Genomic DNA, 18,497 nt, shown 5'->3' on the forward strand with positions numbered 1-18,497 from the left:
AAAAATTTTTATTTACAGTTTTGTCCCAAAGGATAAAATTCTAGAGATTCTGACACCAGATCAATTTCTTACCACCTCAAAAGAAGAAAGACTGATGAGCATTTTCGCAAGTTTAAAGGAGACCCTAAATCATCTAATCACAAGTTCATTTATTTTAGACAATGGAAAATTTTATTTTGATCATCATCAAGGACTGAAGTTCATGAGAGGTTTATTTAATGCTCTTCTAAGGGAAACCCCAGGGAAAAATAAGACCGAAAATAATTTGGAGTTTCTTGCAGTCATGAGTCAGTTGCTCTTTCACACGAACAGCTCTGAGGATCTCCTCCAACTCAGTCACAATCTTAGGTCAGCTCTTCAACTTGTGAGAGGAAGTTCTACGGAGCTAGCACGTCTCATGGACATACTGGTAAACTCTCCTCACGAGGGTTTCCGTGACTTGTATCCTACACTCCGAGAAGTTATACTTCCCAATCTAACTGCTTTGCTTTCCTTTATAAATAATTCATTCCCTCTAAGAAACAGGGCAACATTAGACATTATTAAGAGATTGCTTGGTGTTATCTCAAGGGCTGGTGGAGAAAGTGGTGCCCCAGAGCCCCTCTTGGAAATGTCTGATACCCTGACCATGCTGGTGAGGGACATCACTGAGATGAGAGATCTTGCCACCTCGGTGACCTCCACTGTGGAACTTGTGGGGCTAGCCACGAAAGTTGCCAGGAAGATGGCCACCATATTTGAAATTCATTCCATCTCCAATACCACTGACACTATGAAATTCTTTGGCAGTCTCTATTCCATTTTGCGACAAAGTGTTCAAAACGTTGTGAGTGAATTAACTACTTTGAAGAATGTAGACCATTTATTATCTGAAAATATAAACGACTTGTTGACACCGTTTCTTGACTTGGCTTTTGGGATGATTGGGGTCAAACTTAATATTTCACAAGACTCTGATATTGTCAACATGTCTTCAAGCACATTCTCATATGTGAACCAGTCCAAGGACTTTTCTGATATTTTCAAAGAAATTGCTGAATTTTTAACTTCTGTGAAAAGCAATTTGGGAGCCATGGAGCATCTTGTGGTAGCTTTTAATAATGGGACTCGAATATTTGCTATGGATTCTGTCAATGCATGGGAAGAAATTTTGGATTCCTTAGTTCCTATAAATAATATCATCAACCAGATAGACTTCTTACATCCTAATCCCCTTCCCACTCATAGTTACCCTCAAGATACAACGTGGGAAAGAACCCAGGAAGTGATCCTGTTTTTGGATGAAATGCTATCACAAGACAGCATGGAAATCGGGACTTACTTGAGAAAGGCGATTGATCTCACCTTGGAAGCTCTTTGGAGTAACTTAGAGAAGGATGACTGGAGTGTCTATAACCTGTTGCTGACATTAGCTCAGCATCCAGATAACTTTTTGAAAGCCATAGAAACAGCTGGGGAGGTCTCTGGTGCAAGAGATGATCTGAGTGGAGCTTTGTTTTCCAACACCTCTCTGATTCAGAACATAACTCATCAACGGCTTGAAGAAGCAGTCCAGATCATGTTAAGGAGAATGGCTCTCTTGAGGAAGGAACTTCCCCTAAACAACTCTCAGTGGAGAAATTCCAGGAGAACTTTGTTTCAGCCCATTTTTGAGAGTTTTATTAATGCAACCACTGGAAAGAAGATCACATCGGGAAAAGAAGAGAGGACCAAAAAGGAGATGGCTGATTTTCCTTACATCCTCAAGCCGTTATCAAGTTTCGAGCAATTCCTGAAGGGATTAATTGCATTGACGGAGTATTGGCAAGAGGTCCCGCTGATGGATCAAAGGTAATGAAACACCTGTTTCACTTCCTTTTTGCCCCCTTGCAGTGAGTACAAAACAGGACTCTGCAGGAATGGCCTGGAACCAGGTTAAGTGTGATCCTCTACTTCACCTTGATTGCATGCTGGAGTTTGTTTCCAACATCCAGTGACTTGAGTCCAGTGTCTTCATGACTTGCCTCATGATTTGGCATTCAGATAGGTTTTGGATTTATCCAACAGTGTTTGACAGTACATTATTTTATTTTCAAAAGTAAAAACTTCTTGTTTTATTCACTTGTCCCCAGTGAGGTACATACACAGTTTTTCTATTTGTATACTCTGGCTGCCAAAGATCCTACTGTTTGGTAGGCAAATAAGAATATAAGGCTATGTATTCCATGCAGAAAAGTGTGCTTTCAGTTGTAACCACCCCTGGAAAGGGACAGGCAGCTCTTCGTTTCTTTTCTCTTTATTTATTTATTTATTTAGATTTTATTTATTTGACAGAGAGAGACACGGCGAGAGAGGGAACACAAGCAGGGGGAGTGGGAGAGGGAGAAGCAGGCTTCCCGTGGAGCAGGGAGCCTGATGCGGGGCTCGATCCCAGGACCCTGGGATCATGACCTGAGCCGAAGGCAGACACTCAACGACTAAGCCACCCAGGCGCCCCGGTTTCTTTTCTCTTTAAAGATTTTAAGTAATCTCTGTACCCAATGTGGGGCTCAAACTTAAAACCCTGCGATCAAGAGTCACGCGCTCCACTGACTGAGCCAGCCGGGCGCTCTGGCTTTTTCCCTCTTTAGGTTCAATCCAACACTGTGGTTGATCCACCTCCAAGCTCTGCCCCCATCTCTAAGAGGCAGGTCAGGGGAGCCCTGCTCAGGTCCTGTTACTCATCATGTTCTAGAAGCTTCTGCTGCCTCAGGTTGGAGGATTTGTGTCCTGGGTATGCAGTCTCCAAGAGGCTGCTCTGTCCCAGTCCATCCTTCCTGTGTGTGACAGTACCCTTTGGATGGTCTATGGCCCCTGCCTGCTCCTACATTTCTCTTCATCCCATAGGGAGATTGGAGGTGCCACCAAACACTCGCTCATCTGACAGAGAGCTTGGCCTGTTTTCTGCTGGTTCTGCCACTATAGGGCTGCACCTTGAATCCAGCCATCTTTTTTAACTCGGCAGAATTTCCTTGATCAGTGAGACAAGGGTCTCCTGGCATGAGGAACTATCACTGCCTCGAAATCTGTACGCTGACTTCCAGAGCTTCTGGCTTTATCTCTGCAATACCTCTGACCCCAGACCATACAATATGCTCTGTTCTGAGTTTCCATGTGAGCCAGAGGCAGTCTTGGCAATCCCTCCACTCCACGGACTCCATCTTTCATCTCATGTTTCTGGGTCTCCGGGGAGGGCATTTATACCGTGCCCCAAGACTGGAAATGAATGGGCCGTGGACTTGCTGTGTGGCCACCACCCAGTCACTAAGCTCACAAAGCTGGGTTCCCAGGGTTCTCCTGCTTAGCGATCACTTGCTTTCCTTCTCTCTCTGTTTTCACTCTTCTTATCATCGGCTTCAATGGGGAAGACACCAAATGCCCAAAGTAGGTCATCCCGTTGGTCATGGGTTTGAGGTCTGATGGAGCCCTTTGTTCTGCAGTGGGAGCTCGTGGGGCCAGCAGCTTACCTGAAAGTGGATTCCCAACCCCTGCACGCCTGCCCACCGAGGGCCCACACTCTACCAAGATGCCCAGGTGACCCGTGAGCATGCTGTAGTTTACAGAATGCTGGGTCACACCACATTCCTCATGTTGGAGGCTGGGAAACCAAGATTTGGAGCAGTTTAGTGTTTTACCCAGTATGACACACCTACTGAGCGAGACAGAAGGCAGCCTTTGGTGGGTGTACAGAAAATGAAATCATGATTCTTTTGCTTCCAGGTCCACGATCTTTTAGGCACAACTAAAATGTAATAATTAAAATCCCACAGTTTACCAAGATATGTAATACCAGATGGTGATTAATACATGGCTCTACACACCATCATGTTTGATTTGGCCAGAAATGACGATGATAAATGTTTGTCTTTCTATGGCACTAAAACACAGTTCAGGAATAACTATTTCCTGCCCCCAAATATTCTCCAGTTCCACCATATTTTTATTATACCTAAAAATAAAACCTCTTTATTTTGTTTGTTCTCTAGTTTAGAGCAACCCACTGCCCTTGAATCTGGCTTCCCTAGAAGATTTTTGTGTCATTTTGCCTTACCTTCAAAAGCATCAAACAACGTCAGACTCTCTCAAATCTGCAATTTGCTAGTATAACTATGAAGAAACCCTGTTTTTTTTTTTTTAAAGATTTATTCATTTATTTGAGAGAGAGAGAGTGCACAGGAGGGGAGGGTAGAGGGGGAGGGAGAGAGAGAATCTCAAGCAGACTCTGCGCTGAGTGCAGAGCCTGATGCTGGGCTCGATCTCATGACCCTGAGATCATGACCTGAGCTGAAACCAAGAGTTGGACACTTAACTGACTGAGCCACCCAGGTACCCCAAAACCCCAGTTTTTAATTACCTCAAGGAGGCCCGCACCCCAGGCAGAAGTGCATTGAATCAGTAAGCTCGCTCTTGTCCTGATAAATATACACAGCACCACTACGCTGAACCTTCCATATTAACATGTGATAACTGCATTCTCTAAGGACTGGTTGGATTCTCAACAACGGAAAAACAATCCTCCATTTGGAGAAGATCCACGTTTGCCAGGGCAGGTGGCTGTTCCCATCCCCTTAGGTGTGTTGAAGCAGGGTGGTTCTGTGGCTGTTCGGGGTCAGCCCCAAAAAGCAGGACGGATTTTAAACTTTTTATTTTTATTTTTTCCAGAAAGTTTCATTCTTTGGGGAAAGTAAATTTTAAAAGAGCATGCTGTAAAAACATCGGATTGTATTTAAACAAACAAACAAATAAACCCTGCTCTGTTTGTCACAGTGTTCTGGAGAATTCTGAGTGTGGCACTGACTCAGAACCTCATCAAGGATATTCCTTTTCAAGGAATTTCGGGGAATTTCCTTGGGCAGTTGTATCCTTCATCAGTTGATGTGACCCACAGTGTCAAAAAAAAAAAAAAAGAAAAGAAAAGAATAGACACACACGCTTTGTTAAATTAAATTCCTTGGCAGGTGCTTCACAGATCCTGTTACTTATATGCTCAGTTGTGTCTGAGGTTGAGGATGGTTTTGAGTTTTGGAAACAGTATTGGCTCATCTCAGAGGGAGACAAAAGCCATTTGGGGTTCAAAAAAAAAAAAAAAAGTAAATCTGAATTCCTGAGCCCTTTTGGTCAGCGTGATGGTAGAACTGAGGAAGGGCCCCCGCTGTGTGTGGGTACCAGCTCATCCATAACCACCGCTGTGGCTGGACCAGCCCTCAGCGGCCACCACCGGGGACCTCTGCAAAAGTAACGGCTTATGACTGATGAGTTCTGGAAACTACATGCCATACCTGGGGCCACAAAGTGAGGTCACAGATAGAAAGAGTGCCGGCTGGGGCTTCTGCTTATTTGGGGCCGAAGGTGGGGACCTAGGGTTTCATTGGCTCGCTCTCTATCAGTGAATTTAAAACCCAAGAGAAGGCATTTAAAGCACGGGAAGAGAAAAAGTGAGCAGCTGGAATGGGCAGTTATCAAAATCAACCAAGATTTTTCAAACAAAGGTGCCTCCATGGGGTGTGGCTGGTAATGTGTGGTTTTGAGATATCTTTGAAATGCAAGCATTTGCAATTAAAGTTTAAGCTGGGCACTTGCATTACAAAAGGAAAAACCAGCCTTCAGGGCTTACAGCAGAGCTGCTTAATAAAACATTGGTCTGGACGATGTTATTCCAACACCACCAGTGGACTCCATAAAGACCAACACACGTGCAAACACACACACACACGCATGCATGCTACACCAGCTTTTGCTGAAAGATAAGAATCTTACATACTAATTGCATCCGTTGCAGTGAATTCTCTGCACATAAATAGTAAACCGTAAGATTTCTTTCCACTGACTTTCTCCGCTCCTGTTTTTTTTCCCACCCTTTGATCACTGACCTTTGCATTTGAGAACGGATGAAGGCAAGGAAAGGGCAGATGTCCGGCTTCCTGGCCCCGGAGTCGGTGCTTCCAGGGCGGGACACCTAGTATTTCCTAGAGGTCTAGACGGCCGTCTGTGTGTCTGGAGTCCGTCGTGGACGGGGCTTCTGATGACTTACTGCAACCAGCAGTGACTCAGACTGCTTGCCCATTTTCACCCTTTCATGCCATTGTCTGTTTTATTCCTTAGTGTGGAAATGTGTCAGATGTTCCAGCAGCTTCAGAAGCCCCCGGAAGCCATCGCGACTCTGCAGAAAGTGACGGTGCTGTTTCTCCGTGGGTTCGTCATTTTTGCAGGTGGGCGGCCTATGTGACCTAGAGTCGGTGCTATTAGGCCTGAGTGTGCAGGGACAGTGGGTGCAGGGACAGGAGTGGAGGATCTGAGCCTCCCTGTCTGCAGGGCTGCCCTCCCCCCGCCCAGGTGGCAGCCCTCAGTAATCACTCTAGGGCATCCCAGGTGAGGCAAAACCCAGCTCCACGCCCACAGGAAGAGGAATCAGGCTGAGTGGGGCGGGGGCTTCGGGATCAAACGGGCTGAATCCCAGTCCTGCTTGGCAGCTGCCGGCTGAGCCCTCCAAAGTGGGAGCCAGGCCTGATTCAAAGCACGGGTAGGAGGAGGTAAATAAAACCAGATGGGGACCCAGGTCGCCTCTCTGGGCCTCACGTGTTGTGGGTCCCAGCCCGCGCGTGCCAGCCCGCGCTCGGCTGCCCAGCACAGTGCAAGTTGAGGATGAGAAACAGTAATTTAGGGACCAACGCAGGAATCGTTTAGGCTGAGAAACAGGAAAAGGGAATATGCATGCATGTGTATGCATGAGTGTTTGTGTGTGCATGCGTGTGCGTGTGCACGTGCATGTGCGTATATGCGCGCGCACATGTGCGTGTGCATGTGTGCGTGCTTGTGTGCGTGTGCATGCACACGTGCGTGTGTACGTGCGCGTGTGCATGTGTGTGCTTCTCTGTGTGTGCACTTCTGTGTGAGTGTGCATGCGCGCGTGCGTGTGTGTACGTGCACGTGTGCATGTGTGTGCTTCTGTGTGTGAGTGTGCATGCGCACATGCGTGTGTGTACGTGTGCGTGTGCATGTGTGCTTCTGTGTGAGTGCATGCACGTGTGCGTGTGTGTACGTGCGCGCGTGCATGTGTGTGCTTCTGTGTGTGAGTGTGCATGCGCGTGTGCGTGTGTGTACGTGCGTGTGTGTGTGTCTGTGTGTGTGGCAGAGTTAGGGACACATTCGTCGATGTAAGTGAAACCCCAGTTGGCATGTAGATTTTTCCCCCCTTTTTTAAAAGAAAATCTCTACTTCTGATTCAAGATGTGAACACTGGCAATTCTTTTGACTATCAAGCATTGAATATCTGAGCACACCTTAGGACAGGCCTTAGACACATGTTTTCAGCCTGAGGAAGCATGCTCAAGTCAATTGCAAATGGCATTTTTTTTCTGCATCCCGAATGCTTACCTGACATTGAACCCAGCCAACTTCAGACACATAAGGAGTCTGACATTTCTCAGTCAAGATGTAATGGCTAAAGTCTATTGTAATGACTTTTAAATGAATTAAACGTTCGTTAATACCTGGATTTGTATTTATTTTGCCATTCTGCAGTGCAGCTACTAAATGAAGGTTGCAGACTCGACATTACATTGGCAACAGAATTAATTTTGAATTTGTCTATTTCATTTCAAGAAAACTCAGGCATGACGGGGTCACATTCAGACTGTCATCTACTTTCCTCATTAAACCGTCACTGCATTTATGGAATAGGAGGGGGCCGTGACAGGCCGGGGAAGGGTATAAGCACCAGCCAGTGAGGATTTGGGGGTGGGGTGGGCCAAAAGGGGCGCGTGACTCCTCTTCCGTCACACAAAAGGAATAGCGCTCAGATCAGTGACTGTTACTATTGAAAATATGGTAGTTATTTGCGTGTCACAGAATGAAATTCGGTATCACCACGAGGAGAGCTGTCTTTTTTGTCCTCCGGATCTAATACTTGAAATCTGTTAGAAATGTCTGCACGAGGACAGAGGGTGTGGCCTGATGGGCTCATTGGACCAGAGGGACTTGTCTTCTTTGACCTTCTGGGGTCCCCAGTTGGCACACTGAGGCCCGGAGAATGGGAGTGGGTTGCCCGGGACCTGGAAGTGAAGAAGTCAGGGAGTCCAGTGGAGGAGCCTGTGGGACTGGGGGGGGTGGGTGGAGTAGAGGGGAGGGGTCCGGAAAGGGACCTTGAAGGTGGTCCCTTGGAGGGTGTGCTAGATGCAGGGGCAGTTCTGACAGCCCAGCACATCCTCCCTGACCCGACCTTCCAGAAACGCCAGGCCCGAGTCCCCACCTCTCCCGCTTTCTCAGTTTACAGCAGGAAAGCGAAGGGTGGACCTAGTCCTTGCCTAAATCCACAGGGTCAGTGAGTTCTTTCCTGGAGCATCTGATGCCCCGTTAGGTTTGGATAACATAACTCCTGAACATATTGTCATGTCTTCTCCAAAGCAGAGGCTCCTTTTGTCTCCAAAGACCATGCGGGTGCATTTCATAGCGCTTTACCCCTTTTGTGTCATATTTTCATAGCAGATTGCTTAAGAGACATATTTTGCATTTTTTACAATAAGGAGATCTGTTTTCAAACTCAGAGAAATCGCGACATTAATGAGAAACTTAACCAATGAAGCTTTCAGGTGGTTGCTTCTGAAAAGCATGACTTTGGGTATATTCTACGCAGTCTGCGTCGTGTGTATGGTTGACCCTTGAGCGATGCAGGGTCTGGGGCCACCACCCCCTCGTGCAGTTGAAAATCCACGTATAACTTCTGACTCTCCAAAATTTAACTAAAGCCTACTGTTGACCGAAAGCCTTACCCATAATTTAAACAGTCAATTAACACGTGTTTTGTATGTTATATGTATTATACACTGTATTCTTTTTAAAGTTTATTTGTGTAATCTCTACATCCAACATGGGACTTGAACTCAGGACCCTGAGATCAAGAGTCCCGGATCCACTGACTGAGCCTGTAGCGTGCACTTACCTGCTGGGGGCGCAGCAGGGCGGGCTCAGCGCTGGTGGGAGGCAGGTGTCCTGAGGCAGAGCTCTGCAAGGCAGGCTCAGGAGAGGAGCCCCGGGCAGGGCAGGAGGCACAGGTGGCTTTGGGAAGTGGGGAGGAGCCCCAGGAATGAGCAGGGATGGGGGCGGCCAGAGGCTGCACAAGGCTGTGGATGCCACACCAGCCGTTGGGCAGATTCCTATTATCAACCCAAAATGAACAAATCTTTTAGAGATTGTGCAAAAAGGAAGAGAGTTTTATTCGAGCCCAAGTGAGGGCAGCTGCCCGGGATACACAGTCTTCCTAAGGAAGAGAGGGCTCCCAGGAAGGAACATGTGGTGTAGGTGTTAGAGGATTTGCGTCCCCTTAGTGCCTATGGTTCTTGGTCATGCCGCTTCGAAGAAGGAAGAGGTAGACCAGACCAAGTGTGGTGGGCAGCAAAGCACAGTTTATTGAGCAAGAGTATGAAGCTCCCAGAGAGGGAGGTGGGGGGTCCGAGAGGGTTGCCCCCGGAGTTTCTAAGTTTAGGGGTTTTTATGAGCTCTTTTGCTGAACTTCCTTAAGCAGTTGGGATGTGCTGAGTCGTGCCAATCAGGGCTTTGGTCACGTATCTGTCTACCTGTTAGGTTCATGTCCACGTGCTGATGGTCTTTTTTTGCTGATATCTGGGGGCTTAGGTCTTAACTGCCCCTTGCCCGTGATACTGACAAATGCTTTTGTGGTTAATTGTCTTATTTTAGGACGTTTTGCAGAAGTAATTTCTGTAAAGGTTGCAAAGCAGAATGTCAGTGTGGTCCTATCTAAGCTGCAAAATGGGATGCTAGAGCTGTTTTGTCTTAGCTGTCCTGACTCCCTATTTTCTTGTTGGGGACCTTGGCCCTGATTACCTAACTTTCCAACTGACTCCTAACACAGTTGTATGTTTTTTGTTACATCAGGAGTTTCAAAGCATCATGAGGAAGGATATTCCAGAAAATTACAAACTCAATCTTAAGCTTTTAGTATGTGCAAGGTTGTGGGCTTTGGAGATATGGGTACCTGGGGAGGTTTTTACTCATATCTTTAGTTTGAAATGTTTCTTTTTGGTTATTTGCTAAGGAAGCAGGTGTACACTGTGTGCTAGGGGCAGAAACAGAGCCCCCGCTTTGAAGTTTGGTGAAGTCCTTGGTGAAGTCATTCTGACCTTGGTAAAGGTTAAAGTGTAGCTTCCCTGGGAGCCTAGGAGCAGGGCTCACCAAAGGGAAAAGTTGAGAATTTCCTTTGTCACTATAACAATGTCCCTTCAGGAGGAGCCCCATGACTCAGAGATGAAGATGAATTGGGGGCTGGGCCAGGGAATCGAGAGCCATTGGAGGCCTTATAAGCAGGTGGAGAGGTGGGCTGTGAAGTGTGAGGTAGGGGACAGTGGAGGAGGGGGCCTCAAATTGACCATGTGAATAACTCACCCATCAAACTGGGGCACTTTGGGGAATCCAAGAGTGCACTGTTCACAGCTACTCCGGGGCAGTCGGGGAACCAGGGCTGTTCTGGGCAAACCCGGTGAATGGGGACCCTGCCCAAAGGGCTACGGAAAGACGAGCCAGTGTGGGGAGGGGGAGGAGCGTTAATTTCTGTACATTCAGTTACATCCAGAAAAAACCTGACGTCTGGAACCCAACAGCTTCCCCTTCATATTCTGAATATGCATTTTGATGATTTAAGAAATGTTTATGAATTTGTCATCCTTTTGGGTCTTTCAGAAATGACTTGGGGAGAGCGGCTCGCAGGGGAGAGGATCGTTTGCTGATGATGTGTCCATGTGTTTACTCCCGCAGAAAACCCTTCCTTGACCAAGGACATGCTGTGTGCTGTTCTGAGCTGCAAACAAGGTGGGATGTGGCGTCTGATCTTACCTGCTCTCCAGGGGGCCGCCGTGGTGCACGACCACTACCAGGTTTGTCTTCTGCCTCATGTCCCTGAATTTCATCTTCATCCCCACTGGCCACACGAGGTAGTCTGCTCATGCTGAGTGTGCTGGCTCTGTTCCTACAGCCACGCTCAGCCACGTCAGAGGCTAGCCCGCGGCCCTCCTCCCCTCTGCCTCGTGAGAGCGGATGTGCCATTCTTGGGAACCCCGCAAGCTGGTTCTTAAACCTTGACATCATCGATAAGCAAATGATATGAATATATGTGACAGTAAGTTAGGTGAAAAACAAATGTTCATCAATTCCTAATTATTTTAGTGTGGTTTTTTTAAAAAAAATTATTTATTTATTTGAGAAAGAGAAAGAGAGGGAGAGCGCAAGCCGGGGGGCGCAGCAGAGGGAGAAGGAGAAGCAGGCTTCCTGTCGAGAGGGGAGCCCAATGTGGGACTCCATCCCAGGACCCCGGGATCATGACCTGAGCCGAAGGCAGATGCTTAACCAACTGAGCCACCCAGGTGCCCTCCTTTTTTTCTTTTTTTAATTAAGTCATCTCTATGCCCAACGTGGGGTTTGAACTCATGACCCTGAGATCAAGCGTTGAATGCTTTACTGACTGAGTCAGCCAGGCACCCCAAGAAGACTCAGTTCTTTTTTTTTTTTTTTTAAGATTTTATTTATTTATTTGAGAGAGAGACAGAGAAAGGGCGAGAGAGCACAAGCAGGGGGAGGGAGAGGGAGAAGCAGACTTCCCGCTGAGCAGGGAGCCCGATGCGGGGCTCCATCCCAGGACCCTGGGACCGTGACCGGAGTTGAAGGCCTGAGCCCTCCGGGCGCCCCGTGTGTGTTTTACTATTGTCTGTGCTCTTGAGAAGGCTCACATCTCCTGCTCCTGTATGGCGGGAGTACCTTACGGGAGTGCACCGCTGTGCATCTCTAACCAATTCTGTGTTCAGGGACGTCGTGGTGGTGGCTTGGGCGAGGCCACGGTGACACCGTTTATGCCATGGAAATTGGCGAATTCTACAAATAACATCTTCTTTCCCAGAGAGCCAGTTATTAAACATTCACCAGCCCGCCGTGGGTTTTGACTAACGGCCCATGTGGTGGGCATCGAGAGCCAATAGCTGTAAGGGGACCAGCCTCGCGGCTTCCTTTAATGAACTTGGACGCAAGCCCAGGGAACAGCCACGCGGGGCCTCGAGCTGGAGCTGGGCCCGAGGTTGTGCCTTTCGCCTGTGGCCGGCTCCCTTCCCCTGCGAGCCAAGGCCACGGGGCCCACCGGCAGGCCTGACCTGCTGGGGAGGCGTGGATGACAGCGACGTGAGTCCAGCAATGGACCGAATGCCTTCCTTTCTACAAGTGCCCGTCTGGATGTCGCCTCCACAGTGCCACCTTCACACGTGTCCGGGGCAGGTTGGATTATCACAGCAAGCAGAGAGAAGGGTGCCGCGGAGGGAGGCTGGAGGTGCTAGGCCAAGTCCCCCAATACGGTGTGGGGCGAGAGCCGGGGGCGGCCGGCATCAGGCTCGGGAGGACTGGTGATGCGCTCGGGAAGCAGGGTTGGGGGGTCCCTACAGGGATGACACCATGTGGACCCAGCTCTCTTTCATACAGACACTGATTTATGGAGATCATCCCAATCTTATTTCCAGGTTGTGCAGATCTCTGTCCCGTAATAAGTGTGGGTCCATAAAAACCCCCCGACAGACGCCTTTTGAGTACCGAGTGAGGTTTGCAATCATAAAGCAAGGCAAGCACCCCCAGCTTTCAAAGCTGCCTCGAAGACTGCCTTTATGGTTCCAATTTCTATGTGACTAACAGCTCGGGCTGCCAACAGTTGGATCCGTTTGGATAGAGAGCAGGCGTTCTGGTCTTTGATGACAAAAATAGGAGTTGGCTTATCTCAGGATGCAAAGCCTCCAGGACGGGTCAAGGTTTGCAAGAGTGCGAGGCTTTTAGAAATATCAGTGTGCTCAGGCTCCGGGGTGTGAAGTGCCCGGTGCCCCTCAGAGGCGAGCCAAAGGCACCGTGCTATTTTTAGTTTCCAGGATCTGACAAAACATTCTGACAGAGGGTTGCCTCAGTGCCAGTGAGGAGTCCCACCGGAAGGGAGCACCCCGGCTGAGTCCGCTCGGTACCCTCAATGGTAGAAAACAGCAGTAAGGAGCTAAACGGAGATCAGGAAATAGAAATGCATTAAATTATGATGCAAGTGCCCGGTGAGTCCAGACGTGGAGAATGTGGCTGGAACCCAAGTTGGACTGGGGGCTTCGGACCCTCTCCCCACGTACAGCCCTTTGGACCCACCTGGGGACAGTATTGCCTCTGCAAAGAAAGCATGCTGGGTGCACGTCCCTGATCTGTTCCTACGTGATTACAGACCTCTTGTAGCCAGACCCGGACGCGTGCGCTTGGTGGCCTGACCCCGTCCCCAAAGTACAGTCTCGGCCTCTGCACCCGACACGTCTCGCACGGAGTGCAGTGTGTCTGTGATGAAGGAAGCCAGACCTTTCCTTCCAGTGTCCTTGCTGCTGGGGAGGGACATGCACTGTCCTTCTCTACTACCCCATATATTTCAAAATTACTGTGTCGCTAAATTTAAGAATAAAATCCATAGCAGGAATATTATAAATGAGTAGAATTACATTTAATTAGCATATAATTACTGAATTCTGAACTAAAGGTTCTTTTCTACAGGGGCAGAGCCCCAGGGCAGTGGGTTTTAGTCAACCCACGTTCTCAGAAGTGAGTTGTACCCCTAGTTCTGACCCAGATGCATCCGTGCACCTGTGTGCTGGGAGGAGGGGCCTCCACAGAGGAGGAAGGCTGTTGAGACAGGCCCCGGACGTCCACCCACCTTGTCCAATGGCTGTCAGCTGACATCCTCCCTGGCATGCAAGCCTGTGGGGGGCGAGGGGATGAATGAATGAACGAATGAATGAACGAACAGCTCTGTAGGATTTCTGTTCACTCCCATATTGATTGGGAGCTTCACCCCCATATTGATTGGGAAATGTGAACTTGGAAAGGGACCCATAATCCTGGGCGAGTTAGTGAGCGGGTACCAGGTGTGGGGTGGTCTGCTGGCTGGTTGGGCTCCCCCGTGATGTGGTCCCGAGGTGCTGGTGGTGGCGTGAGTCCGGGTGCCCTGGTCCCGAGTGAGTGCTCCCCGTGAGTGCTCCCCGGTTACCCTGGCAACTCCGGGCCCCCAGGCAGATCCTGCTCGGCTGTGTCAGACGACTCCAGGGCTCGGGTACATTTCAGGATTCTTCCACGGTTAACTTTCCTTGGGAAATAGAGCTCTTAGCTCTCTCTGGTCAGCGGAATGATACACGGTTTTCCTTTGCAAGAGAAACTAACGGTGGTTTTGGGGGAAATATTTCCGTGTTGTGTTGAGCAGAAATACTACGAAAGTGTCGACTTACATTTGATCCTTTCCTCCCTTCACCGGCAGAAGCTGGGGCCATGACTCCAACATCAGGAAGAGTCAGGGGTTGTAAATAAAATATGATGACATAGATAAAATTCTGGTGACGTGACTCAGTTCTGTGTGGCAGGATTCCTGTGTCAGGGGAGGTATGGATTGGCATGTGTATCTGTAAACGTGCCTACGTGTGCTGCTTTTCCAGTTCTTTTAAATTTTACATTACCTGTGTGCGTCATTTAATTTTGGGTACGATAAATGTTTTGCATTTTTATAGGTATTTTATATAGGTATTATTCTAAAAATTTTTTTTGTGAGATGATTGGTCTTTCATGAGGCTGGTTAATGCTCGAAAGAAGATGCTAAGACGGATGCCTGGGTGGCTCAGTCGGTTAAGCATCTGTCTTCAGCTCAGGTCATGATCTCAGGGTCCTGAGATCGAGTCCCGCATCGGGCTCCCTGCTCGGCGGGGAGGCTGCTTCTCCCTCTCCCTCTGCCCCTTACCCCGCTCATGCTCTCTCTCAACTAAATAAATAAAATCTTTAAAAAAAAGAGAGAGGATGCTAAGATAGGCAAGGACTCTTAGAATCTGGCCTAGACAGGGGATTTCACTGTGCCCCTCACCAAGGGGGAGACAGGGACCTTCAGGGCAGGGAAGACCCAGCTTTTACCCACTTTATGTATGGACAGCCACATACGATTTCTTCTCAGGGGTGGGTTCTGTGGCTGGGAATTCTTCAAAGGCTCAGTTTTCAAACCAGGAATGAATGAACTCCCGGTCGCCAGCTGGATGGTGCTCATTCTCTGGCAGACCTTGGAGAGCACGCCACCCCGCCTGGGCGGTCTGTGGCAGAGCCAGGGCTAAGAGGCGGGATCCCGAGGCACCCAGCCAAGGGCTCCTTCCGCTACTCTGCAAGGGGCAGGTGCAATCAGACCTGCTCGTATGTTCCTCAGTCTCCAGCACTGTGTTTGCCCAGGGGGAGGAGGTGAGCAGAACGCTTGCACTGCACGGAGTCCTTGCGGTGGGGAGGGGCAAGTGTTTATCTGGAAGCCAGGCATGAGCTCCGACGAACAAGTGTGTGTGTTTCTAACTGGATCTCTGCTGTTTTCTAGGACATACAAAAGATGTGGTCCTCACCCCTTCAGCTGAATTGTGAAGGTCTCAGCAGGAATCTTTCTAGCTCCTTGGAAAGCTTCAAGAGCAGCCTGGAACACGCCACCGACCGGGACTGTGAATGCCCGCCACTGTTGGACTTGGCTCGGCAGCACGTGCGCACGTACGTACGCTCTTGGGCCCCCTGCCCGCCCCTGTGTTCTCCTTCATAAAGAAGATGTCTTGAGTTTCTAAATCTTAGTTTGTGAATCTCGGACCATATAGCAATAGCAAAGTTTTCCGTGACTGTAAGTTTTTCAGTGGTGAAATATACGAGCGGCATTCGCGCGCAGGCTAGCTTTACGGATGATCAAGACGTGAGATCAAAGATCCGAGATTGTAATACGGTGTTCAATATGTTTTGTAAGAGCAGGCAAAGAGTCTTCAAACTGCCTTCTTATTGGATTAATTTTGTTCTGTGTCCTCCACGTGCAAACCAGCGGAAGGGGAGGTCACACACTTTGTATTCTGCAAATGACTTATGCGCAGAAAGAAGGGTCATCGACTCCTTGATACCCCAATTTCTCACGTGCTCCGTGATCTGGTCTATCCATTCTTTCCACACTTATGAGGACCCACTTATCACGCATCCTCATCCCCCTGACTCATCTTGCCTGGCAGGGGCTCCAAGGAAACAGTGCCGGAGTTGTGACAGTCGTGGGCATTCACGCTTGGAGGGCGTCAGGAGACGTGAGGTATCTGATTATATGAGGAACTTTCTGGAAATGTGATGTCATCCAGCTCATCTCCTGGGAACAGAGGCAGGATTATTCACTCCAACCTTGTTTCTGGTGTTTTATCTTGCCTAAATTCGCTTTAATTTTCTGCCATTTTAGGTTGGCCCAGAGCCTCGAGAAGACCTGGTTGTCTGGGAATCCCATGCTGACCTTTCTTAGCAATCTCACAGTGACGGGGGGTAAGATGTGCTTCCTCCAGCTTTGCTCAATTATGAATGAAGTGTGCTTTCTCACACAAACACGTTAGTAAAGTAGAATGTACAAAGGGAAAATTGCGCTGTACGTGACAAAGTATTCAGAACTTGGCTGTTCTGATGTATTTGGGGTTAAGAAGGAAAGTTCTGGAATCCTGCGGGCCAAAACCAGGAGTGGGGAGGAAGAGAAACTTTTGTGTTGTCCTGGCCCTGCCCCCCAGACAAGCCATGCGGTGTCTGTAAGTCTCTGCTTTCCGTCCGCTCTATCCGTCCAGTTCAAAGCACCAACAGGCCATGTGCGGAGAGTTCTGGAAGCTCCTTACGTGATCCTCCTCTTGGTTAAAATAAAGCGGGATAAGGAAATACGTGGAAAGAATGAGTTCTGTAGGAGCTGATCACTTCTCTAAGAAGAACATCTTTCTAGAGTAAATCCTAAAATACACGAGTCTCAGAGAGAGTGGTCAAGTGAGCAGGAAAGACCACGCACCCCAGGTCTGTTTTATTTCGGTGTGACTGATCTCGGCTCCTCCAGAGGGGAGGATGTGGCTTCATCCAGCGTTTATGACCACTGCACGATCCTTGCCAGGGTCTAGTATGGATTCATGTTTTCACAGTCAGTAATAGCCCAGACGTTTCTTATTACAAGATTTCCTTCCTTTTGATGGTTTTTCAGATGTAAAAGTCAAAGATTTGATGAAGAACGTCTCCAAGCTAACCCACGAGCTTCGCTCTTCCATCCACATCTCAGATGAGACTATCCACAGTATTCTAGAAGCCAACATCTCCCGTTCACAGGTGCGGAGCCTCGGCATCTCTGCCCCCCGAGCCCCCCAGCTGGCCCGGGCTAGCCTGGCGCTGTGGTCCCCTGTCCCCTGCCCCTCCCGTCCTGTGCTGAGGGGCTAGCCACGGGCGGGAAGGAAATGGGAGGGCAGGCCAGGAGCCAGAACCTTGGGATCCTCACTTTCCTAACATTGTCTTGTTGGGGTTAGAAAGGATAAAATTGGCAATGATATTTATTACAGTTATTCCCAGCCTTGATGCACGACACCCCCCAGGGGCCCCAGCTTCATTAGGTAGAGGTTGCAGAATTCTCAAAAATATGCAAAAACTCAAACACATCGAAAGCTCTAAACGTCAGCTGTGCTTGCCTTTAAGTCGAGGATACCCGTGTGCTGACTGATATCGTGTGCAGAGGGGCTGGCTTATCGCGCGAGTTGTCGGGCAGTGAGCTGTGTCCCCTCCTTGGCGGCCAGGGCACAGGGTCAGCGCCCACCGAGAGGAGGGAGGGGAGAGGTGCGTGCGCCGACTGGTGTGGGTGTGGTTTGTGCACAGAGGCGGGGATGATGGAGCCGTGCCTCCCACAGCTGGATCACTGGGTCCTTAGCTCATGGAGAGACAGCCTTTCACGCATGTCCAGCTATCGTTTTACTTCCTGCACTGAGAACATTCCGGAAGCGGTAGGTATGAAGATCGCGCTCTAGGGGACTTTTTTTTATTGACAATCAGCGGGGCCCCAGTAGACATTTAATTTCATGCTGATTTTGGTTAGCTGGGGCCCCACACAAGCTCTGACAGGTACATCAGTTACGGGCACACCTCATTTTATTGTGCGTGGCAGACAGACTCTTACAGATTTTAGGTTTGTGGTACCCTGCATCGAGCGAGTCTATCCGTGCCAGATTTTCAGCAGCATCTGCTCATGTCGTGTCTCTGTCGCATTTTGGTAGTTCTTGTGATGTTTCAAACTTTTTCATTATTATTGTATTTGTTACGAAGACCTCTGAGCCGAGGTTAGGATTCGCCGAAAGCTTAGATGGTGATTAGTGGTTTTGAGCAATAAAGTATTTTTTAGTCCAGAAATGTACTTTTTAAGGACATAATGCTATTGCACTCTTAATAGACTACAGTACAGAGCAAACATAAGTTTTACGTGCACTGGGAAACCAAAAAATTCATTTGACTTCCATTATTGCGATACTCGCTGTATTGTAGCAGTCTGGGACCAAACCCCAGGATCCCGGAGGTGCGCGTATCATTCAGAAATCATCTGCGTTAAGAGAGACATCGGTTAGAAGCCAGGAACCCAGAATTCAAATTATAGTACCACCAAGTTA

At 48.7% G+C, this 18,497-nt stretch overlaps 1 protein-coding gene across 1 annotated transcript in view; it reads left to right on the top strand.

The window, feature by feature from the left end:
- The window catches only part of ABCA13 (ATP binding cassette subfamily A member 13), a 375,994-nt gene that overhangs the window by 79,325 nt on the left and 278,172 nt on the right, over positions 1 to 18,497 (top strand). The window contains exons 18-23 of the mRNA XM_078059915.1: positions 19 to 1,830; positions 6,121 to 6,227; positions 10,786 to 10,904; positions 15,413 to 15,576; positions 16,289 to 16,368; positions 17,057 to 17,178. Coding sequence (XP_077916041.1) covers positions 19 to 1,830; positions 6,121 to 6,227; positions 10,786 to 10,904; positions 15,413 to 15,576; positions 16,289 to 16,368; positions 17,057 to 17,178 — 2,404 coding nt within the window. The remainder of the gene's footprint in view (positions 1 to 18; positions 1,831 to 6,120; positions 6,228 to 10,785; positions 10,905 to 15,412; positions 15,577 to 16,288; positions 16,369 to 17,056; positions 17,179 to 18,497) is intronic.

This window comes from Halichoerus grypus, chromosome 12, assembly GCF_964656455.1.
Source record: "Halichoerus grypus chromosome 12, mHalGry1.hap1.1, whole genome shotgun sequence".
In the NCBI taxonomy this organism is placed as follows: Eukaryota; Metazoa; Chordata; class Mammalia; order Carnivora; family Phocidae; genus Halichoerus; species Halichoerus grypus.